Source organism: Leucopleurus acutus (genome assembly GCF_964270905.1).
Source record: "Leucopleurus acutus genome assembly, chromosome: X".
Lineage (NCBI taxonomy): Eukaryota > Metazoa > Chordata > Mammalia > Artiodactyla > Delphinidae > Leucopleurus > Leucopleurus acutus.
Window position 1 is genome coordinate 45,255,048 of NC_139148.1, and position 25,584 is coordinate 45,280,631.

The window sequence follows — 25,584 nt, forward strand, 5'->3', positions numbered from 1 at the left end:
TAGTTAGAAAGCTACATTTTGCTATCTGTATTTTACCACAATAAAATAATTTCATGTGAGAATTCCTAGTGTGATCTTTCCCTGACTGGAGCCTGTTTAATAAATGCCCCTCCATGTGTGTAATCCTCTATTTCTGTTCCTCAGTAGTGTTTCATAATTTTATACGTCATTTATAAGTTTGTTATAATTGTAAATGAGGTCCTCATTTACAATTATTTTTACTTATTAGTATTGTTATATAAAATATTTACTTTTGTATATTTATGCATTAGAGAGGAAAAACCTATTTATTTCTAACCTGTCTTCTAAAGATGGTGGATATTTTAAATTAATTCAATAGCCCTTTTGTTTTTCTGAGGACCATCAAGGATCTAAAATGGTCCTGGTGATAAATTTAAGAGTAGATGTTAGAAAGATGAACTACTCTGTAAAGCAGAATAAGTAGAATTTTTAATTCTGAGGAATAAGCCAAGAAGAATATGCTATAGTGGAAAAAGGGAGAATAGGAAGAGGCGGGTGATATTATTGCTAACTTGATGAGAGAGGTAACATGGGGAGAGAAAACTCCTCAGGTGTGAGATTATTGAATGATTTTCTTGAAAAAAGTTGCTCTTTTTCACATTGTTTGCATTGCTGAAGTTGTTTGCTGCTCTTCAAATCATGACTAAGTTATATTACTTTTACCATTCTTTGAGGGAATTGTGGAAGGGGCTGAGTTCATAATCTGGATTGATATTTTGATGGAATAAGGAAAGCAGACACTCAAAGTCTAATGTGACAATGAGAAAGCAATCTGTCAAGAAATTCACAGAAACCTTAGAGAGAATGTATGATTCTCATATGACTTACAGAATGCAGTTTTAAAACAATATTATCTGAACCTAAAGGAGCATAGAGATCTCAGCTGACGTCTGAGTTCCATACATTTCACAACTGATGAAATGACTGGATTCTCTTATTTAACCTCCTAAAACTTTTTGTTCTATTTTTACGGTTTCCAATGAAGTATGTTTCTCAAAATATGTACTTAAAGTGCTTTCTAATATTGATATTAGAGTTTTGTGTACCATTGGTATGTATACTTTCTAAATAAGTATGCATAGCATGAAGGAATTTGGATTAAAATGTGTACATGTGCAATACTACACTACCTGGATAATATCAGGATGAGTGTTTCATCTGAGTTAAAGTGTATAGCATGTGCATAAACATATTTTACCTCTGATTGTGTAATTTTTGAGTGGTTTGTTACTTCTCAGTGTGTGTTTCTATCATCTGTCTCTGTAGTAGGACAGTGAACATGTATGTGACTTTCAAGTCTGACATTCTACTCTGTAGGTATGATCTAAATGGATGTGTGTGATGTGTGTGACATCTGGATGAATGTAAACGACAAGGAATCACTGTTTATGACATCTGAGGGACACACACATTTCTGAGAGAGAGAAAGAAATCAAAATTGTAACATCTGATCATGTTTCTGTAATCTTTGGGGATATATTTTATAATGTGCTAATTGATATATTATGATTAAATTACTATAGTAATATCTGAGACATATTAAGCATGATATGTTAGTGAGTATATAACATCAAGTTGTGTTTATTAAAGGCCTCTTGTATCACCAGCCTGTTGTTAGTCATCAGAGAAACAAAGGCAACTAAAACAGGGTCACTAGCTAGTAGGCCTGTCTTGTCCATAAGAGGAGAGGTACCTACACACACAGGAGAAGTGATATGCAGAGACCAGGTCAAGAAGGGCTTTAAAGGCCATGCTAAAAATGTGAACTTTATCCTAAAGGACAATGGGAGGCTATTAATTAATATTATTTATTCAGAGTAATGATGTGGTCAGATTTTTTAATCATAAAGACCATTTGGTTGTAGGGTAGATGATGGATTGGAAGGATGTCAGTGAGAATGTTGGTATGGTGGTCCAAGGGACACTGAAATAAGGCAGTGGTAATTGGGTTGCTAAGGAGGGAATAGTATAGTGACACACAGCAGAGGTTGGCAGAAAAACTCTTGGTGAGTGATAGGGTAGGGAAACCAAAGGTGACTCCAGATTGGCTTGTGGCTTGGGTGACTGGGAGGTTCTGGTGCCTTTCACTGAACTAGAAAACAGGAGAACAGCAGCTTTGAGAGAAAAGTAAGTAGTTTATGCTGGACCCTGAGTGTATGGAAGAAAGGAGGATTTGATGTGGTTTTTATGTCTGAATGAATGTATCTGCATGTGTGCACCATAAGAATAGTCACCAGTGATGTCTGAGTGAATGTGTGACAATGGATGGGCAATGGTGACACCAGAATGGGTGTGTGCATCATCTAAAAGAAACAATAACAAATATTTACTATCATATCTTACATTTTCTCATTCAGATGTCTCAAAATCTCATTTGAACATTAGCCAAACACAAATGTCTCATATGTTTATTCAAATGTCAAAATAAAAATTTACCTGTTACACCCAAATTCTTTTTTTTTACACCCAAATTCTGCTGCAAAGCTGACTTATCCATTGACTTCTGCTTTCAGTTCAAAAACATAGAAAACTTAAAAGTGCACTGTAAACATTATTATGGCAAGTAAAAAACAGAATAGACTGAAAAATAACAAATTATCTTAAACTCCTCAGAAAACAGGAAAAAAGTAATCCGAAAACAAGGCAAAAAGCCAACTCAAAATTTAGTCAGGCAGGAACCTTTAAGGAGAAAGAGTACCTCATTATCTGCTAACTTGGGAAATATGCCATCAGACACCATAAAAGGTGGTAGGAAGTTTAAATTAGAAAAAGCCTTAATATGTAAGAGGAAGGGAGCATCACAACAACAATTTGACAACACTGGAGGAAACCCACAACAGATAAGTTAAGGGAACAGGGGGAAGAGCAAGGCTCTCCCTTGAAGGAAGGAAAGGAATACTTGTTAAGCCTATCATTACATTTGGAGGATGGGCAAGAACAATTGTGAAGTCCGCATCCTCAAGATCCAGGTATACAGCCCCTGCCTAACACTGAGACTAAATCAAAAGATCAAATACATGCATTTTACCCACTCACTCTCCAACACTAATCTAACGATTATACAGTAACAATAACAGTGGGATACAACTGGTGGATCTGTAAGAGACAGACTCACTTTGGGTAGAAGCAAACATCATGAGAGCAAAAAGAAATTACTAGAAGAATACCAAGGCTCTGGTACCCATAGCAACAACAGCAAAAAAAATCCCCCTTTAACCCTGGTTAAAGCAGCAATGATCTTCAACTCTGGTAACCATAGCAACAACAAATTTCAACTGCAGTGCAATTCCTGACTACATTAAAACACACCTCAACAGTAAAAGCCTAGAAGAGGGAAAAGCTGACTCATAACCAAGCATTAAAAGATTTACCTTCATATCTACTATCCCATACATCATGTCCAGCTTGCAACAAAAAACTTACAAGGCATAAAATAAAGGCAAGAAAAACCCAGTCTGAAGAGACAAAGCAATCATTAAAATTAGACTCAGATATGACACAGGTGTTAGAAATATTAGGCAGGGAATTTAAAACAACTATAATTAATAATATGTTAAAGTATCTAATGGAAAAGATAGACAACATGCAATATTAAATAGATAATTTAAGTAGAGAGATTAAAAACTATAAGAAAGAATCAAATAAAGTGCTAGAGATAAAATGAAGAATACCTTTATTTTATTTAAGTTTAAGATAATTTGTTATTTTTTAGTCTGTTCTGCTTTTTTTCTTGCCATAATAATGTTTACAGTGTCTTTTTAAGCTAATCAATATTCTCAAAACAGCTATGAAAGAATCAGTAAACTTGAAGATAGGTCAATAGAAATTATACAAATTCAAATACAAAGAAAAGGGCTTCCCTGGTGGTGCAGTGGTTGAGAGTCCACCTGCTGATGGAGGGGACACGGGTTCGTGCCCCAGTCTGGGAAGATCCCACATGCTGCAGAGTGGCTAGGCCTGTGAGCCATGGTCGCTGAGCCTGCACATCCGGAGCCTGTATTCCGCAATGGGAGAGGCCTCAACAGTGAGAGGCCCCAACAGTGAGAGGCCCATGTACCGCAAAAAAAAAAAAAAAAAGAAAAAAGTGAGAAAAACACAATAGAACATTTAAGAGCTGTGGGGACAATATCAAACAGTGTAATATATGTATAATTGAAATTCCATAATGAAAAGAAAGAGAAAGTAGACCGGAATTAATATTTGAAGAAATAATGGTTGTGAATTAACCAAATCAGTGACAGAACACTAAGCCACAGAACCAAGAAGTTTAGAGAACACCAAAGAAGGTAAATGCCAGCACACACACACAAACACACATATCTAGGCACATGATATTCAAACTCCTGAAAAACAAAGAGAAAATCTTAAAGCCAGCCATAGAAAAAAAGACACATTGCCTTCAAAAGAATAAAGATAAATTAAAGCAGAATTCTCAAACAAGAAGACAATTGAGTGACATCTCTAACTTGTTGAAAGAAAAAACCCCAAATTGTCAAACCAATATCCTATATCCAACACAAGTACCCTTCAAATATGAAGGCTTGACTTTCATTTACAGCTCAAATATGGAGAGATATAGAAAATAACTGGGTAAACAATATATTAATGACTTTATGTAATTTCAACATAGAGCTGAATTCACAGAACTAATAGCCATGCCAAAATTTAGAGAGGGACCTTCACTGAGACACAATGACCTGAGAAAGGAAGTTTCCCAGTATTTTGCAAGCTTTTGGAGGAACTCCACCAAGCCCTGAAAATGAGGGCCAAGAAGAACCTGGAGAAATCACCTCCCACCCTTATATTGCTGACTGGGGCAAGGAAAGTCCAAGTCACTGGGAAATCTGCCCAGGTCCTTTTACTTTACAGAACAAAACTCTTAATTAGAAGGGTGCAGAATATCCCCTGGGGGCACTAGTGAAATACCAGTGTGGCTGGAGGAATAGAACTGTGCCCAGATCCCGGTCCACAATCTCACCTAGGTAAAATATAAAATGAAGCCCTTAATCTGTAGGGGGAAGGTCCTCAAGCTGTAGACAGATAATATTGGTGGATATCTGCTTTAGCTGGGGGAAAGAAATGAGGATGATATAAACTCCAGGCTTTCAAGAGTAATACAAAAGCCTGTGAAAGCCACATCACTGAGAGATAGGCTCACTGTGTTCTCCAAATACTGAGGCATAATGAGAACATTACATAATACCCCGCAGTTCCCCACACCCTATCACCACAGTAAAAAGTATTCAGTAATAACAGTGGGTTACAGCTAGGAGGTCTTCAAGAGACAGAATCTATCTTGGGATCAGGATAAAGAAAATGCTGAAAACCAATGTGGGAGGAAAAAACAATACCACTAGAGGAATTTCAAGCCTCTACTATCCATGGCAACAGTAAATTTCAGCACTGGTAGCCATAGTAAGAAAAAACTTCAAATAGAATAAAACTTCTGCCTAGCTTAACACAAATCCCCATATCAGAGGCTTATTTCCTCCATATCTAATAACCTAAAAAAAATGTCAGTCTTGCAACAAGAATTTACAGTGGATTTTAAAAGTTAAAATAAAACAATGGGTGAAGGGAATCAAAATGAAAAAAAGAGAAACAGAAAAATTACAATGTGAAGAAACAAACCAATTATCAGAACCAGACTCATATATGCATGGATTTAGGAATTATCAGATGTGGAATTAAAAATAAGTATGATGAATGTGTTAAAAACTCTAACAGGAAAATTTGACCAGATGCAAGAGCAGATAGGCGATTTCAGAAGAGATATGGAAACTATAGGAACTCAAAGAAAATGGTGGAAATAGAAATATGTTAGCCCTTCCAACAAACAAAAGTCCAGAACCAGATGGCTTCACAGGTGAATTCTATCAAACCTTTAGAGAAGAGATAACACCCATAATTCTCAAACTCTTCCAAAAAATTGCAGAGGGAGGAACACTCCCAAACTCATTCTGCAAATTCACTATCACCCTGACACCAAAACCAGAAAAAGATGTCACAAAAAAAGAAAACTACAGACCAATATCACTGAAGAACATAGATGCAAAAACCCTCAACAAAATACGAGCAAACAGAATCCAACAGTACATTAAAAGGATCATACAGCATGATCAAGTGGGGTTTATCCCAGGAATGCAAGGATAATTCAGTATACACAAATCAGTCAATGTGATACACCATACTAACAAACTGAAGGATAAAAACCATATGATAATCTAAATAGATGCAGAAAAAGCTTTTGACATAATTCAACACCGATTTACGATAAAAACTTTCCAGTACGTGGGCATAGAGGGAACCTACCTCAACATAATAAAGGCCATATAAAACAAACCCACAGTTAACATCATTCTCAATGGTGAAAAACTGAAAGCATTTCCTCTAAGATAAGGAACAAGACGCGGATGTCCACTATCACTCTTACTCAACGTAGTTTTGGAAGTCCTACCCATGGCACTCAGAGAAGAAAAAAAATAAAATGAATCCAAATTAGAAAAGAAGAAGTAAATCTGTCACTTCAGGTGACATGATACTATACATAGATAATCGTAAAGATGCCACCAGAAAACTATAGAGATAACCAATGAATTGGGTAAATAGCAGAATACAAACTTAATAAACAGAAATCTCTTGCATTCCTATACACTAATGATGAAAAATCTGAAAGAGAAATTAAGGAAACACTCCCATTTACCATTGTAACAAAAAGAATAAAATATCTAGGAATAAACCTAACTAAGGGGACAAAAGACCTGTATGCAGAAAACTATAAGACACTGATGAAAGAAATTAAAGATGATACAAATAGATGGAGAGATATACCATGTTCTTGGATTGGAAGAATAAACATTGTGAAAATGACTATATTACCCAAAGCAATCTACAGATTCAATGCAATCCCTATCAAACTACCAATGGCATTTTTCACACTATTAGAACAAAAAATATCACAATTTGTATGGAAACGCATACAAATGCTTTTAGACCCTGAATAGCGAAAGCAATCTTGAGAAAGGAAAACGTAGCTGAAGGAATCAGGCTTCCAGACTTCAGACTATACTACAAAGCTACAGTACTCAAGACAGTATGGTACTGGCACAAAAACAGAAATATAGATCAATGGATAAGGTAGAACGCCCAGAAATAAACCCACACACATATGATCACCTTATCTTTGATCAAGGAGGCAAGCATATACAATGGAGAAAAGACAGCTTCTTCACTAAGTGGTGCTGTGAAAACTGGAGAGCTACATGTAAAAGAATGAAATTAGAACACTCCCTAACACCATGCACAAAAATAAACCCAAAATGGATTAAAGACCTAAATGTAAGGTCAAACACTATAAAACTCTTAGAGGAAAACAAAGGCAGAATCCTCTATGACATAAATCTCAGCAAAATCCTTTTTGACCCTCCTCTTAGAGAAATGGAAATAAAAACCAAAATAGACAAATGGGACCTAATAAAACTTAATAGCTTTTGCATCACAAAGGAAACCATAAGAAAGACGAAATGACAACCCTCAGAATGCACGAAAATATTTGCAAACGACTCAATGGACAAATAATTAATCTCCAAAATATACAAGCAGCTCACACAGCTCCATATCAAAAAAGAAACAACCAAATCCAAAAATGAGCAGAAGACGTAAAGAGACATTTCTCCAAAGAAAATATGGAGATTGCCAACACACACATGAAAGGATGCTCAACATCACTAATCATTAGAGAAATGCAAATCAAAACTACAATGAGGTATCACCTCACACCAGTCTGAATGGCCATCATCAAAAAATCTACAAACAATAAATCCTGAAGAGGGTGTGGAGAAAAGGGAACACTCTTGCACTGTTGGTGGGAATGTAAATTGATACAGCCCCTATGGAGGACAGTATGGAGATTCCTTAAAAAACTAAAATTAGAACTACCATATGACACAGCAATCCCACTACTAGGCATATACACTGAGAAAACCATAATTCAAAAAGAGTCATATACCGCAAGGTTCATTGCAACTCTATTTACCATAGCCAGGACATGAAAGCAACCTAAGTTTCCACCGACAGAGGACTGGATAAAGAAGATGTGGCACATATATACAATGGGATATTACTCAGTCATACAAAGAAACACAATTTAGTTATTTGTAGTGTGGTGGATGGACATAGAGTCTGTCATACAGAGTGAAGTAAGCCAGAAAGAGAAAAACAAATACCATATGCTAACACATATATATGGAATCTAAAAAAAAAAAAGGTTCTGAAGAACCTAGGGGCAGTACAGGAATAAAGACGAAGACATAGAGAATGGACTTGAGGACACAGGGAGGGGGAATGTAAGCTTGGATGAAGTGAGAGAGTGGTATGGACATATATACACTACCAAATGTAAAATAGATAGCTAGTGGGAAGCAGCTGCATAACACAGGGAGATCAGCTCTGTGCTTTGTGTCCATCTAGAGGGGTGTGGTAGGGATGGTGTGACGGAGACGCAAAAGGAAGGAGATATGGGGATATATGTGTATGTATAGCTGATTCACTTTGTTATAAAGCAGAAAGTAACACACCATTTTATAGCAATTATACTCCAACAAAGATGTTAAAAAAAGATAACAAGTGTGGATAAATTGGAACCCTCATACAAAAAAAATAATAATAAGACTTCCTAACACCATACACAGAAATAAAGTCAAAATGGATTAAAGACCAAAATGTAAGACCAGACACTATAAAACTCTTATTGGAAAACATAGGAATAACACTCTTTGACATAAATCACAGTAAGATCTTTTTTGACCCAAGTCCTAGAGAAATGGAAATTTTAAAAAAAATGGGACCTAATGATACTTAAATGCTTTTGCACAGCAAAGAAAACTATAAACAAGACAAAAAGACAACCCTCAGAATGGGAGAATATATTTGTAAATAAATCAACAGACAAAGGATTAATCTTGAAAATATATAAATAGCTCATGCAGTTCAATATTAAAGAAAACAACCAAATCAAAACTGTGTGGATGACCTAAATAGACATTTCTCTAAAGAAGACATACAGATGGCCAAGGGACACATGAAAAGCTGCTCAACCCCACTAATTTTTAGAGAAATGCAAATCAAATCTACAATGAGGTATCACCTCACACCAGTTAGAATGGGCAACATCAGAAAATCTACAACAACAAATGTTGGAGAGGGTGTGGAGAAAAGGGAACCCTCTTACACTGTTGGTGGGAATGTAAATTGATACAGCAACTATGGAGAACAGTATGGAGGTTCCTTAAAAAACTTAAAATAGAATTACCATATGACCCAGCAATCCCACTACTGGGCCTATACCCAGAGAAAACCATAATTCAAAAAGACACATGCACCCCAATGTTCATTGCAGCACTATTTACAATAGCCATGTCATGGAAGCAACCTAAATGCCCATCGACAGATGAATGGATAAAGAAGATGTGGTACATTTATACAATGGAATACTACTCAGTCATAAAAAGGAATGAAGTTAAGTCACTTGTAGAGTCGTGGATGGATCTAGATACTGTCATACAGAGTTACATAAGTCAGAAAGAGAAAAACAAATATATATTAACATACATATTTGGAATGTAGAAAAATGGTACAGATGAACTTGTTTTCAAGGCACAAATAGAGACACAAATGTAGAGAGCTAACGTATGGACACCAAGGGGGGAAAGTGGGGCAAGGGGGATGAGCTGGGAGATTGGAATTGACATATATACATTAATATGTGTAAAATAGATTACTAATAAGAAAAAATAAAAAGCAACTAAAAAAATATGGTAGCAAATAAGAAGAATGCCTTTGGAAGCCTTGCCAGTAGATATACACAGCTAATGAATGAGTCAATGAACTTGAAAAGAGAACAATAGAAATTTCCCAAATTGTCATGCAAAAAAAAAGGAGTGAAGATAAAATGAGAATAGGGAAATTGAGAGATGTGAGACAATATCGAATGGTGTAACACATATGTAACTGGAATTACAGAAGGAGAAGAGAGAGTGGGGAAGAAGAAATATTTAAATAAATAATCGATGATATTTTCCCAAAATTAGTGACAGACACCAAACCACAGATCCAAGAAGCTCAGAGAATGCAAAACGTGATAAATACCAGACACACACACACACACACACACACACACACACACACACACACACACACAGGCATATAATATTGAAACTACTGAAAAAAAAGACAAAATGAAACTTTGAGGTAACCAGAGAAAACAGACACTGTACCTACAGAGGAAGAAGAATAAGAGAGTAAATTCTCATCACAAACTGTGTTGTGGGTTGAATTGTCCCCCCCTCCCCCGCCAGTTATGATGAAGGCCAAACCCTAGTACCTGTGAATGAATGTGACCTTATTCAGAGTCTTTACAGATATAAACAAGTTAATATCAGGCTATACTCGATCAGGGTGGGTCCTAATGCAATATGACTAGTATCGTTATAAAAAGAGAAAACAGGGACTCGGGGAGAACACCATGTGACAAGATTGCAGTGGTGCAGCTGCAAGCCAAGGAATACAAAAGATTTCTGGCCACCACCAGAAGGTATAAAGAAGCAAGGAAGGATTCTATCCAGTGTCTCAGAATAAGTATGGCCTTTCTGACAACTTGATTTTGGACTTCTAGGTTCCAGAACTGAGAGAGAATAAATTTCTGTTGTTTATAGCCACCCAGTGTATGGTACTTTTTGCAGCAGTCCTAGGAAACTAATACACCTTGCAAGAAAGGAGACATTGGAGTGACATATAAATATTGAAAAAAATTTCAACCAAGAATTCTATATCTCACAAAATTATCTTTCAAAGTTGAAAAGAAATTACATTCTCAGGCAAACAAATATTGATGAAATCCACTGCCTGCAGATTTACCCCACAAGAAATGCCTAAGGAAGTTTTTTAGGCAGAAGAAGTGGAATACAAGTCTGTAAATTAGGTGTACACAAAGAAATGAAGAGCATCAGAAATGGAATAAATGAATGTAATATATAATACTTTGTTTAAACTGCTGCATAGTATAATTGTGTAAAGCAAAAACAGTACTGAGCATTTATAGCATATGTTAAATGTATGACATCAGTGTTGCAAGGAATGGAAAGGAAGAATTTTTATAAGATCCTTTAAATATTCGCAAATTGGTATGTTATTTAAGCATGGGCTCAGGTTATTTAACAATGTATATCATAAACCCTAGAGTAACCACTAAAATAGTTTTTAAAAGAGGGGCAAATAGTAACTCTATTTATGACATGAAATGAAATAGTATAAAAGGCATGATTAAAATCAAAGAAGGCAGAAAAAGAGGAAAAAAGAAATAAAGAACAAATACAATGAATAAGAAAAAGCTAGAAAGATGGCATATTTAAATCAAACTGTATCAATAATCACATTAAAGTGAGTGGACTGAACACATAAGAGTTCAAGACAAATAAAAACACCTAACATTATGCTGTCTAAACATTATGCTGTCTAAAAGAAACACATATTAATGTAAAGATGCAGATTGAGCACTTGTAAATATATCAGGAATAATTTACCATGTAAACACTAACAAAAGAAATCTGGAGCAGGGCTTCCCTGGTGGCACAGTGTGTGGGAATCTGCCTGCCAATGCAGGGGACACAGGTTTGATCCCTGTCCCGGGAAGATTCCCACATGCCATGGAGCAACTAAGCCCGTGTGCCACAACTACTGAGCCTGCACTCTAGAGCCCGTGCTCTGCAACAAGAGATGCCACGACAATGAGAAGTCCGTGCACCACTCGCTGCAGCTAGAGAAAGCCCGCACACAGAACAAAGACCCAACACAGACAAAAATAAAAAAATAAATGAATTTATTTTTTTTTAAAAAAGAGAAATCTGGAGCAGCTATATTAAATGTGGACAAAGTATACTCCAGAACAGGTAAGCCTACCATTCCAAGAGGAATGTTGCATAATTAAAAAGGAGCCCATGCTTCAAAAAGACATAACAATCCTAAACATGTGTGTACCTAACCACAGGACTTTAAAATATGTGAGATTAAAACTGAAAATAGAATTAGACAAATGCACAATTATAGCTGGATACTTCAACATGACTTTCTAAATAATTGATAAATAAGTAGACAGAAAATCCACAAGGATAAATGGCCTGACAGCATTCTCAACTAACTTAATAACTGACTTTTATAAAACACTCCATCCAAAAGCAGCAGACAACACATTCTACTCAAACGAACATAGAACATTTACCAAGGTAGAACATATTTTGGACTACACAACAAATAATTTTAAAAGAAGAAAAAATTGTAATGTGAATCCTTTGAAAATATGGAATTAAACAAAATTCAGGAAAAGAAATATATCTTGAAAATGCCCATATATATGGAAATTAAACAATAAACTTGTAACACATGGATCAAGGAGAAGAGCAAGTAACAAGCAAAATAAACACTATTTTGAACAAAATGAAAATACAATATTTCAAATTTTGTGAAACAAAGCTTAGAGGGAAATGTATAGCACTAAGGATATATGATAGAAAAGAAAAAATATATATATAAAAATTTAAAAACCCTAACAGTTCATCCTAGTAAACTAGAAAGAAAGAGAAAACTAAACCTAAGACAAGCAGAAAGAAAATAATAAAAATTAGAGGAGAAATCAATGAAAATGAAAACAGGAAAACAATAGAGAATCAAAAAGATCAAAAGCTGGTTCTTTGACAAGATTAATAATTTGATAAAGTTCTAGCCAAAACAACAACACAACAAAAAGAGAGAGGGAGAAAGAAAGACACATAATAACAATGTCAGGAATAAAAGAGAGGACATCACTACTCATCACATAGACGTTAAGTAGATAGAAATGGAAAACTATGAACAAGTCTATGCCAGTAAATTTGTCAACTTTAGTGAACTGGACCAATTTCATAAAAAAATAATAAGTACCGAAGCTCACTAAAGAAGAGAGAGGTAACCTGAATATCCCTGGATTTATTTTTAAAAATTGAATGTGTAGTAAAAATCTTGCAAAAAATAAAGGAAATTTCAGGTCCAGATGGTTTCACTAGTGAATTTTACCAAACCATGAAAGTAAAAAACAACATTAATTCTCTATATTTATTCCCAGAAAGAAGAAAAAAGAACATCTCTCAATTATTTTATAAGGTCAGCTTCACCCTATGTTAAAACCAGACAAGGACATAACATATTAAGAAAATTACAAATTAAGATCTCTCAGGAATACAGACACAAAAATTCTTAATGAAATATTAGCAAACAGAATTCAGTAATATATGCAACAGATAGTACATCATCATCAAGTGGTGTTCATCCCAGTAATGCAAACTGGCTCAATATTGAAAAACAAACCAATGCTAATAATTAATTTTTTAAAAAAACATATAATCATACCAATAGGTGCTGAAAAACCTTTTGAAAAAAATTTAGCATCCATTCACAATAAAAATTCTTTGGAATGGAATTATGTCAGCAAGTTGGCAGAATGGGAAGTCCCAGTCTTTGTGCTCCCACAGAAACACTAACTTAACAGTGATATATGGACCAAAATACCTTTATGAGAGGTCAAAATGCAATTAAGAAGTTTCTGTGCCACAAACAAGCACAAAACTGAGAACAGCCACATAGAAATGGGTAAGAAGAAGAATTTCACTTTACCTACAACAGCTTCTCCCTTAAAGCAGAACAACTCAGTGCCAAGAGAGATCACATTGGCCTATGACTTTTCCCTGGGGTAGGCATACACCAATGTTCCTGGCCTATTGGTGCAGTGCCCAAAGGGTGAATTACTGTCTCACATCAAGGGAGCATTGAAGGAATGGCCATAGTTTGGACTCCTGGGGCAGCTACAAAGGAAAAGAGGTGGGAAGCTTTCTGTGGCCTAGCAAGGACCTGTGATAATCAGAGGAGGCACAGAACTTAAGGATTCCCCTTCAGGAGGGAGATAAAGGAATGGAGCATGCATTCAACATCTCTGTTTTCAGTGTAATCTTTAAGGGTCTGGATTCTTCTTACCTCACTCATATGCTGACAGAACTGTCATAGGTTGGACATCTGGGGGTGGCTAAGAACAAAGGAAAATGAGTGGGATGGATTATAGCAGTCTGGCATGGCTCTGAAAAACTGGGATAAGGAGCAGAACCTGAGTCTTTTCTTCTTGGATGGAGAGAGAGAGGTGAAGTGTTTCTCCAAAATCCTGGTCTTTCAGTGGGCTACCTGAAGGGTCAGTTTCTGTTGCACCTCACCTGGGATGCTGATAAAATTGGAATAGTTTGGTAGGGACAGTTAAGAACAAAGGAAAAGGGTGGGCAGCTTGCTGTTTCAGAGGCTCTCAGAATTTCTAGACAGGCTGATTGATGAAGCTTTTTCCTTGTCAAAGCCAGTATGTAAAGCATGGGAGAGGTACCTGTTTCCTCAAATGCAGACACCAATGCAAAAATACATGACACTAAGAATCAGGGAAACATGACACTATCGAAGAAAAAAATCTCTAGTATCCAACCCTAAAGAAATGGAAATCTGTGAATTGCCTGACAAAGAATTCCAACTAATCACCTTAAAGAAGCTCAGTGAGCTACAATAGAACACAGACAACTAAACAAAATTAGGAAAACAATACATGTACAAAATGAGAATGACAAAGAGAAACAATTTAAAAAAGAATAAAATTCTGTAGTTGAATACAATAACTAAACTGAAACATTCACTAGAGGGGTTTAACATCAAAGTTGATCAATCAGAAGAAAAAATTAGCAAGCTAGAAGTGAGGTCATCAGAAATTATCTGGTCAGAGGAACAAATAATAATAATAATAACAATAATAATGAAAAAGAAAGAAGACAGCCTCAGGGATTTTGGGAACACCATTAAGCAATTTATATATGCATTATGGAAATTGAAGGAGGTGAAGAAAAAGAGAAAAGATCAGAAAGCTTATTTAAGGAAATAACGACAGAAAACACCCAAACTTGGTGAGGGAAATAAACATCCAGATACATGAAGCTCAAAGGATCTCATGAGCCCCAAAATAGTGACACCAAAACACATTATAATCAAATTATCAAAAGTTAATAATAGAGAATTTTGAAAGCAGCCAGAAAAAAGCAACTCATCATGTACAAGGGGACTTCCATAAGAATATTAGTGGATTTCTGAAAAGAAACTTTTCAAGACAGAAGGGGTTGGGATTATATACTCAAAGTGCTGAAAGAAAAAAATACCAACCAAGTATTATACACTTGGCAAAGTTTTCCTTCAAATATGAAGGAGAGATTAAGACTTGCTCAGACATGGGCTTCCCTGGTGGCACAGTGGTTGAGAGTCTGCCTGCCGATGCAGGGGACATGGGTTCATACCCCAGTCCAGGAAGATCCCACATGCTACAAAATGGACCACCACTTTTAATTGTAGTATAAAAGGTAAAATACATAAGTATTAAGAATAACTATAACTACAAAAATATGTTAATGGATATACAAGATAAAATATGTGAAATCAATAATGTAAAGTGTTTGTGAGGAGTGAGAAGTAAAAGTGTAGAGTTTTTGTCTGTAATTGAAGTTGAATTGTTAGCTTAACAGCAAAAGCAGTTCTAAGAGGGAAGTTTATAGTGGTAAATACCTACATTAAGAAAAAAGAAATATCTCAAGTAAACATTCTAACTTATAGAAAGAAGAATAAACTAAGCCCCAAATTAGCAGAAGCAGAGAAGAATAAAGATTAGAGCAGAAATAAATGAAAGACACTAGGGAAAAAAAGATGGATAAAATTAATAGTTTTTCTGAAAGAAAAACAAAATTGACAAACCCCTAACGAGACTAAGAAACAGAAAAGAGAGAAGACTAGAATAAATACAATTATAGGAGGGGCGTCCAAGATGGTGGCATAGGAAGACACTGAGTTCACGTCCTCCCATAGACACACTGAATATATACCTACATATAGAGCAATTCCTCTTGAAGAAGACCTGAGGGCTGAATGAACAGTTACTGCACATAAACGGACCACACAGAAATGGGTAGGAGAGATGAAGACCCGGTATTCATGGGAACACAACCCTTGACTCAGCAATCTGGGAAAGGATATTTATTAGGAGCCAAATGCAGACTCACCTGCCCTGGGATACAGTGAAAAAACAGCAGTTTAAAAGACAGCTAGGCAATAGGGGAAGGAAATCCATTTACTAACCTTAGACCATCTGTCAAATAGGCAGGGAACTCCTGGAGCACTTCCAGGGTCAGAGGCACTGGCAAGTGCAATTATAGAGGCCCTTGGGTCTCCCACCATCACTTGCCCACTCCAGCCCCATCCACTGAGCCAAAGTAGCCTCAGGCTCTGTGTTCCCCAGGGGTTGCCTCCAGCCCAGGCCCACTCCTGCCCCAGCTTCCCCACCAAGGTGGCTTTGGGTGGAGTACTCCCCAGGAACTTCCCCCAAACTGTGCCGGATCCAACTCAAGCTGGCCTGCCAAAGTTACCTGGTTCAAGCAGTCTACACAGGAGCCACTCCCAAACAAGGCCATTCCTTCAAGACCAGGGGAGATATCTCTTTTGCCTAATTCATAGAGGCAAAAATTGAAAGTCAGACAAAACAAAGAGAGAGAGGACTATGTTCCCCAAAAAAGATCAAAATAAAATACCCAGAAAAAAAAAAACCTAATGAAATGGAGATAAGTACTTTACCTGATAAAGAGTTCAAAGAAACAGTCATAAGTTTACAGACTGAACTTAGGAGAAGAACCCAGTGAGAACTTCCTCAAAGACTTAGAAAATGTAAGAAAGAAGCAATCAGAACTGAAGACTACAACTAAAATTTTAAAAACACACTAGGAATAAACAGCAGATTACATAATGCAGAAGAATGAACAAATGATATGGAAGATAGAATAGTGAAAATCACTCAATCAGAAAAGCAAAAAAGAGAAAGAATTTTTTTAAATGAGGAGAGTTTAAAGGATGTCTGGAACAACAGCAAGCATTCTAACATTCACATTATAGGGGTCCCAGCAGGAGAAGAGAGAGAGAAAGGAATAGAAAATTTATTTGAAGAAATAATGGCTGAAAAATTCCCTAACCTGGGGAAGAAAATAGACATCCAGATACATGAAGAACAGAGAGTCCCATAGAAGAACAGTGAACCCAGAGAGATCCACACCAAGACACACTATAATTAAAGTGGTAAAAGTTAAAAATATAAGGAGAATCTTAAAGGCAGCAAAAGGAAAACAACTAACCACACACAAGAGGAACCCCATAAGAGTATCAGCTAATTTTGCAGCAGAAACTTTACAGGCTGGAAGGGAGTGGCAGGATATATTTAAAGTGCTGAAAGAAAGAAAGAAAAAATACATACATCATAGAATACTCTATCTGGCAAGGTTATCATTCAGAATTGAAGGAGAGATAAAGAGTTTCCCTGACAAGCAAAAACTAAAGGAGATCACCACTAAACCAGCCTTACAAGAAATGTTAGAAGGTCTTCTTTAAGAATAAAAGAAAAGGTCACAACTAAAAATAATAAGATATATGAATGGAAAAATCTCACTGGTGCAGGCAAATATATGGTAAAGGCAGTGGATCAACTACTTTAAAAGCCAGCACAAAGGTTAAAAACCAAAAGTAGTACAGTTGACCATAACAATAATAAGTAGTTAAGGGAGCCACAAAATAAAAAGATGTAAAATATGATATCAAAAATATAAAACGTTAGAGAGGGGGGAGTAAAAATATAATACTTTTAGAATGCCTTTAAATTTAAGAGACTATAAGCTTAAAATAAATAGCCATATATACATGTCAATATACATGAACTTCACAATAACCATGAACCAAAAACCTACAATGAATACACAAAAAGTAAAGAGAAAGGAATCCGAACATAACACTAAAGGAGTCTATGAAACCACAAAGTAAGAAACCAAAAGAGAAAGACAGGAATAAAAAATAATGACAAATGCCTCTCACCCCCAGAAAACAATTAACAAAATGGCAATAAGTACATACATATCAATAATTACTTTAAATGTAAATGGACTAAATGCTCCAATCAAAAGACACAGCATAGCTGAACAGATAAAAAAAGACCCATCTATGTGCTGCCTACAAGGGCCCACCTCAGGCACACATTCATTGAAAGTGGAGGGATGGAAACAGATATTCCATGCAAATGGAAAATAAAGCTGGGTTAGCAGTACTCATATCAGACAAAATAAACTTTGAAACAAGACTGTAACAAAAGACAAAGAAGGGTGTTACATAATGGTAAAGGGGTTGACCCAACAAGAGGATTTAACATTTGTAAACATTTATGCACCCAATATTAGAGCACCTAAATATATAAAACAAATATTAACAGAAATAAGATAATACAATACAATAGTAGTAGGGGACTTTAATACTCCACTTACATCAATGGAGACATCACTGAGACAGGAAAACAATAAGGAAACACTGGTCTTGAATGACACAGCAGACCAGATGGACTTATAGATATATAGAGAACATTCTATCCAAAGCTGCAGAATACACATTCTTTTCAACTGTACACGGAGCATTCTCCAGGATATATCCCATGCTAGGCCACAAAACAGGTCTCAATAAATTTAAGAAGATTGAAATCATATCAAGCATCTTTTCCAACACAAATGTATGAAACTAGAAATCAACTACAAGAAGAAAACTGCAAAAAACACAAACATGTGGAGACTAAACAACATGCTACTAAACAATTAATATGTCAATGAAGAACTCAAAGAGGAAATAAAAGATAACTTGACACAAATGAAAAGGGAAACACCACAATCCAAAATCTATGGGATGCAGCAAAAGCAGTTCTAGAAGAGAAGTTCAAACCAATAGATGTCTATTGGTCTATTTTCTTGTTTCTCAAGAAACAAGAAAAATCTCAAACAATCAACCTAAATGTACATTTAAAAGAACTAGAGGGACTTCCCTGGTGGCGCAGTGGTTGAGAGTCTGCCTGCCGATGCAGGGGACACGGGTTTGTGCCCCGGTCTGGGAAGATCCCACATGCAGCAGAGTGGCTGGGCCCGTGAGCCATGGCCACTGAGCCTGCACGTCCAGAGCCTGTGCTCCAAAATGGGAGAGGCCACCACAGTGAGAGGCCTCCGTACCGCAAAAAGAAAGAAAGAAAGAAAGAAAGAACTAGAAAAAGAAAAACAAGTAAAGACCAATATTAGAAGGAAGGAAATAATAAACATGAGAGTGGAAATAAATTAAATAGAGACAAAAAATAGAAAAGATCAATGAAACTAAGAGGTGGTTCGTCAACCACCTCTTTTATCTTTAACTTTTATCTTGAAGTTTTATCTTCAAGATAAAAAAAATTGACAAATTTGTATGATCCTTTTGGGGTGGGTGGGATGAATTGAGAGATTGGGATTGACATATATACACTATTGATACTATATATAAAATAGATAACTAATGAGAACCTACTGTATAGCACAGGAAACTCTACTCATTGCTCTGTGGTGACCTAAATGAGAAGCAAATCCAAGAAAGAGGGGATAGATGTATACATAAAGCAACTATACTGCAATAAAATATAAATAAAAATAAAATAGTTATTTTAAAATGAGGGGTGGAAATCGGATCCTTGTGGGTCTTTAGTATTCTCCTAAGTAATTTTAGCTTCCTTCTGTAGACCATGGAAAGGCACTGAGTTATTGTGAGTAAAGGAGTGAGAGGTTGAGATCTGAGTTTTAAGAAGGTAATGCTGGAAATTAGTAGGCTCCTAAAAGTATTTGTTAACTGAATGGAGAAAATGATGGCTAAAGATTAGGGGATCAGATAAAAGGTACTGTTACTATTTGGAAAATAATGGAAGATAAGGTGGAAGACCTCTCATTCAATGAAATCAGGGACTGAATTTGATCAGTCATTTGCTTTAACAAGCAAGGAATTAAGAAAAGATATATACATTTACCTTAGAGATTATAGTTTTAACCTGAGACATATATGAGTACACTCATCCAGCAATTGTATAATACAGTGCCAAGGCTCTTCCTCTGAGTATAAGTCTGCTAATTGGAATTGTACCATTTTTCTTGCATGAGCCACACTCATATTTCTATTTCTTTAAATTGCAGCAAAGAGCAATCAAGTGCAGAATCTTAAAGACATGTTTATGAACTTTTCCCAATTATGTTTGGTTCACCTTTCTCATACTTATTTGAATTATAATATTTTCAGCCACTCACTGTCACCAAGTCTTCCAAAGAATTACAACTTAGTTTTCATAGGAACAGCTCTCTTACACACTCAGGTTTCATTGGTTTACATAATATTTAATTAAATACTATAACATAATGAAAAGTACAACTGCATTGACTGGCTTGTGGAAAAAATACAACTGTTTCTTGGTAAAAACATACAACTAAATTGTTGGGACCAGGAAAGTTCAATGTACCAGACAATCTCCTACTAGTCTCCAATGATGAGTGTGAAAGAGGATTGGAAAGTATTGTTAATGAGGTGATTTGACTAATTGGGGATTGGCTAACAGAGCTTCCATTGTGATGATGTGAGCAAGAGCAACAGCAGTGGAAAAAGACAGGAGAGGACAAATTGAAAAGACATCAAGACACAGTTTTGGAAATAAACAGGCTTGAGTTCAAATTCTGACTTCATCACTTAGCTGTGAACCTCAAAGTTTCTGTTTTCTTACATGTAAAACAAGAATAATGCAGTGTAGTGAAAGACTGATTGGGAAAACACAGCTTATGTACTTAGAAATGTGCCTGGCACAAGTAAGTAGAATGATATTGTCAGTAGAATTTTATGATGAATTGATAAAAGTGAAGACTCAAAGATGATTCTCTACTGTCTACCTTGCCTGAATAAAAGACAATAAGATAAAAAATATAATACCACTAACTGAAGGATGAGAAATGGGAGAGGAGTTAAACATGTTTTCAGGCTGAGGGGAAGGAACTAGCAGCAAGAGAAATTTTTTTTAAATTAGAAGTTAAAAGTGGTTTTCTCTGTTTAAAAAAAATTGACAAACTTGTAGACAGACTCATCAAGAAAAAAAAGAGCCCAAACCAATAATATCAGAAATGAAAGAAAAGAAATTACCACCAACACCACAGAAATACAAAAGATCATAAAAGAATACTGTGAAAAATTATATGCCAAGAAATTAGACAACCTAGCAGAAATGGATAAATTTCTAGAAACATACTATCTTCTAAGAATGAATCGTGAAGAAAGAGAAAATCTGAAAAGCACAATTACTAGCAAGGAAATTGAATCAGTAATCAAAAAACTTCAAAAAACCCCAAAAGCTCCAAAAAAACCCAGATGGCTTACAGGTGAATTCTACAAAATATTTAAAGAAGAGTTAACACCCATCCTTCTCAGATTATTCCAAAAAATTGAAGAGGAAGAAACACTTCCAAACTCATTTTATTAGGTCAGCATTACCCTGATACCAAATCAGACAAAGACACTATTAAGAAAGAAAATTATACGCCAATATCCCAGATGAACACAGAAGCAAAAAACCTCAACAAAATATTAGCAAAATGAATTCAACAATACATTAAAAGGATCATATACCATGATCAAGTGAGATTTATTTCAGGGATGTCAAAATGGTTTAACATCAGTAGATCAGTGTAATACACCACATTAACAAAACAAAAGATAAAACTCACATGAATATCTTAATAGATGCAGAAAAAGCTTTTGACAAAATTCAACATCCATTCATGATAAAAACTCTCCACAAAGTGAGTATAGAGGGAACATACCTCAATATAACAAAGACCATATATTATAAACCCACAGTTAATATCATACCCATTGGTGAAAAGGAAAGCTTTCCCTCTAAGGTCAGGTGCAAGACAAGGATGCCCACTCTTACCACTTTTATTCAGCATATTATTAGATGTCTTAGCCACAGCAGTTAGGCAAGAAAAAGAAAGAAAATCTAGCCAGGAGCAGTGCAAAAAAGAGACAAGAGCGATCCCTGGACCGACCAAAGCCCATGCACCACTGTATTCCTGTGTTCATTGCCTACATCTCACTGTCGTTGCGACCATGCCCAAGAGAAATGCTGAAGGGGATGCTAAAGGAGATAAAGCCAAGGTGAAGGACAAACCACAGAGAAGATCTGCAAGGTTATCTGCTAAACCTGCTCCTCCAAAGCCAGAGCCCAAGCTTAAAAAGGCCCCTGCAAAGAAGGGAGAGAAGGTACCCAAAGGGAAAAAGGGGAAAGTTGATGCTGACAAGGATGGGAATAACCCTGCAAAAAGTAGAAATGTCATAACAGACCAGGTACAGAAAGCTGAAGGTGCTGGAGATGCCAAGTGAAGTGTGTGCATTTTTGATAATTGTGTACTTCTGTTGACAGTAGTTTGAAATACTATTTTTTATCAAGTTTTATAAAAATTCAGAATTTTGTTTTACTTTTTTTAAAGCTATGTTTTTAGCACACAGAACATTTAATTGTTGTTTTTTGGGGAAGGGCACATGTCACTAATAGAATATTTCTGAAGCTGGATTGATGTGGGGGAAAAAACACCTTTCCTGTCCAGTTTTGAAACACTTCCTCTTGGTTCCCAGGAAGGAGGGATTCCTTGATGTTGACACACATTAGCCATGTTGGCACAAACTCCTTGTGGTATGGAACAACTAAAATAAGTTTTTAGGTGCTCTTCTCCCTCTCCACCCTCAGCATAGACTTAACTCCCTTAAACCCAGAGACCTGTTGGAACCTGACCCCCCAAAATTGGTTACTAGTATGTCAGGCAATCTGGACTTTCCAGTGTCACCATTGAGATAGCATCCCTCAAAAGAGCAACGATTCCTTTTTTAGATTGTGGGTCTTCAGATTGATATTTCTACCATTTCCATTTCCTGAAAGTCAGGGTTGGCTTGTAAAAAGTTGTTAAATAACATGTTAAATGTGAAATGTCAACCCACACTCTAAACTTTCCCTGTTCAGAGCATCACATGAAGACTTCATTGGGTTTTATAGTGGATTTCTGATTTTGGTAGTTCATTGAAAATGGGAGTTTGAAAATTGTTGTATACTGTTAATAATTATCTGCCCATGTCCTACCTGAAATACCATGATGGTTTATAAAAGGTATCTTTAATAAAGCTGGATACAGTTTGGCTTGGGAGAAAAGATATCCAGATTGGAAAGGAAGAAGTAAAACTGTCACTATTTGCAGATGACATGATACTTATATTAAAAAAAATCTCAAAAATTCCAGCAAAAAATTATTAGAACAAATAAATGAATTCTTTAAAGTTACAGGGTACTAAATTAATATACAGAAACCTGTTGCATTTCTATATAAATACAACAAACTATCAGAGAGAGAAATTAAGAAAACAATTCCATTTACAATTGAATCAAAAATAATAAAGCACTTGGGAATAAATCTAAGGAGGTGAAATGCCTGTACTCAGAAAACTATACAACATTGATGAACGAAATTGAAGAACACACAAAGAAGTGGAAATATATCTCATGTTGGTGCATTAGAAAATTAATGTTGTTAAAATGTCCATACTACTCAAAGTAGTCGGCATATTCAAAGCAATCCCTTTCAAAACTGCAATACATTTTTCACAAAAATAGAAAATACAAAAGAAAACACAAAAGACCCTAAATAGCTGAGGCAATCATACAAAGAGGACCAAAGCTGGAGACATCAGACTTCCTGATTTCAAATTATATTACAAAGCCATATTAATTTTTCAAATTATATTACAAAGCCAACTAATTTTTTATTAGTGCCCCAAGAGTACAAAATGGGAAAAGATAGTCTCTTCAATAAATGGTGTTGAAAATATTAGATATCCACATGTAAAACAATGGAATTAGACCATATTTTACATCATATGCAGAAATCAACTCAAGATGGATAAAAGACTTAAGCATAAAACCTGAAATCATAAACTACTAGAAGAAAACATAGGGGAGAATGTATTTCAGATTGGTCTTGTCATTGATTACTTGGCTATGATACCAGAAACACATGCAACAAAGACAAAACATAAACAAGTGGGACTACATCAAACTAAAAGTTTCTGCATGGCAAAAGAAACAATTAACAAAATGAAAATGTGAACTGAGAGAAAACATTTGCAAACTACATATCTGATAAGGGATTAATACCCCAAAATATGTAAAGAACTCATATAAATCAATAGCAAAAATACAAATAATTCAGGGTAAAAAGAGCAAAGAACCTAAACAGATATTTCTCCAAAGAACATGTACAAATAACCAACAAGTAGATGAAAGAGTGCTCAACTAATCATCAGGAAAATGAAAATCAAAAGCACAAAATATCACATTACACCTGTTAGGACTGCTATTATTTTTTTAAAAAAAGAGAAGTGTTAACAAGGTTGGGAAAAAAGGGAACCCTTGTAAATTGTTGGTGGGAATGTTAGTTGGTACATTCATTGTGGAAAAACAATACATATGTTTCACAAAGAAAATAATAATAGAGCTACCATATGATCCTGAAATCCCACCTCTGGATATTTATCCAAAGGATTTGAAATCATGATTTTCAAAGAGATACCTGCACTCTTATGTTCATCACAGCATTATTCACAATAGCCAAGACATAGAAACAACATAGATAGCCATTACTGGATGAATGGAAAAGTAAATCATGGTATATACATACAATGGAATAATATTCAGCCTTTAAAAAAGAAGGCAATCCTGCCATCTGTGACAACATGGGTGGACCTAGAGGACATTATGCTGAGTGAAATAAGCCAGACAGAGAAAAAAAATACTGTCTGATCTCAATCACATGTGGAATATAAACTAGTCAACCTCAAATTCTTAGAAAAGCACAACCTTCCAAGACTGAACCAGAAAGAAATAGAAAATATAAACAGACCAATCACATGCACTGAAATTGAGATTGTGATTTAAAAACTTCCAACAAACAAAAGCCCGGGGCCAGATGGTTTCACATGCGAATTCTATCAAACATTTAAAGAAGAGCAAAGGCCTATTCTTCTCAAAATCTTCCAAAATATAGAAGAGGGAGGAACACACCCAAACTCATTCTACGAGGCCAACATCACCCTGATAGCAAAACCAGACAAAGATGTCACAAAGAAAGAAAACTACAGGCCAATATCAATGATGAACATAGATGCAAAAATCCTCAACAGAATCCTCAGCTAGCAAACAGAATCCAGCAGCACATTAAAAGGGTCATACACCATGATCAAGTGGGGTTTATCCCACGAATGCAAGGATTCTTCAATATACGCAAATCAATCAATGTGATAAACCATATTAACAAATTGAAGGAGAAAAACCATATGATCATCTCAATAGATGCAGAAAAAGCTTTCAACAAAATTCAACACACATTTATGATAAAAACCCTTCAGAAAGCAGGCACAGATGGAACTTACCTCAACAAAATAAAGGCTATATATGACAAACCCACAGGCAACATCGTTCTCAATGGTGAAAAACTGAACATTTCCTTTAAGATCAGGAAAAAG

The 25,584-nt window shown here is 35.7% G+C and overlaps 1 protein-coding gene across 1 annotated transcript; it reads left to right on the forward strand.

Moving 5' to 3' along the window:
* Positions 1 to 22,125: 22,125 nt before the first annotated feature.
* On the forward strand, positions 22,126 to 22,398 carry LOC309977919 (non-histone chromosomal protein HMG-17-like; the record flags this gene model as incomplete). Its single annotated transcript, XM_082864291.1, has 1 exon — positions 22,126 to 22,398. One exon carries the CDS (start codon positions 22,126 to 22,128, stop codon positions 22,396 to 22,398), a length of 273 nt encoding a protein of 90 aa, XP_082720417.1.
* Between the last annotated feature and the right edge of the window lie 3,186 nt (positions 22,399 to 25,584).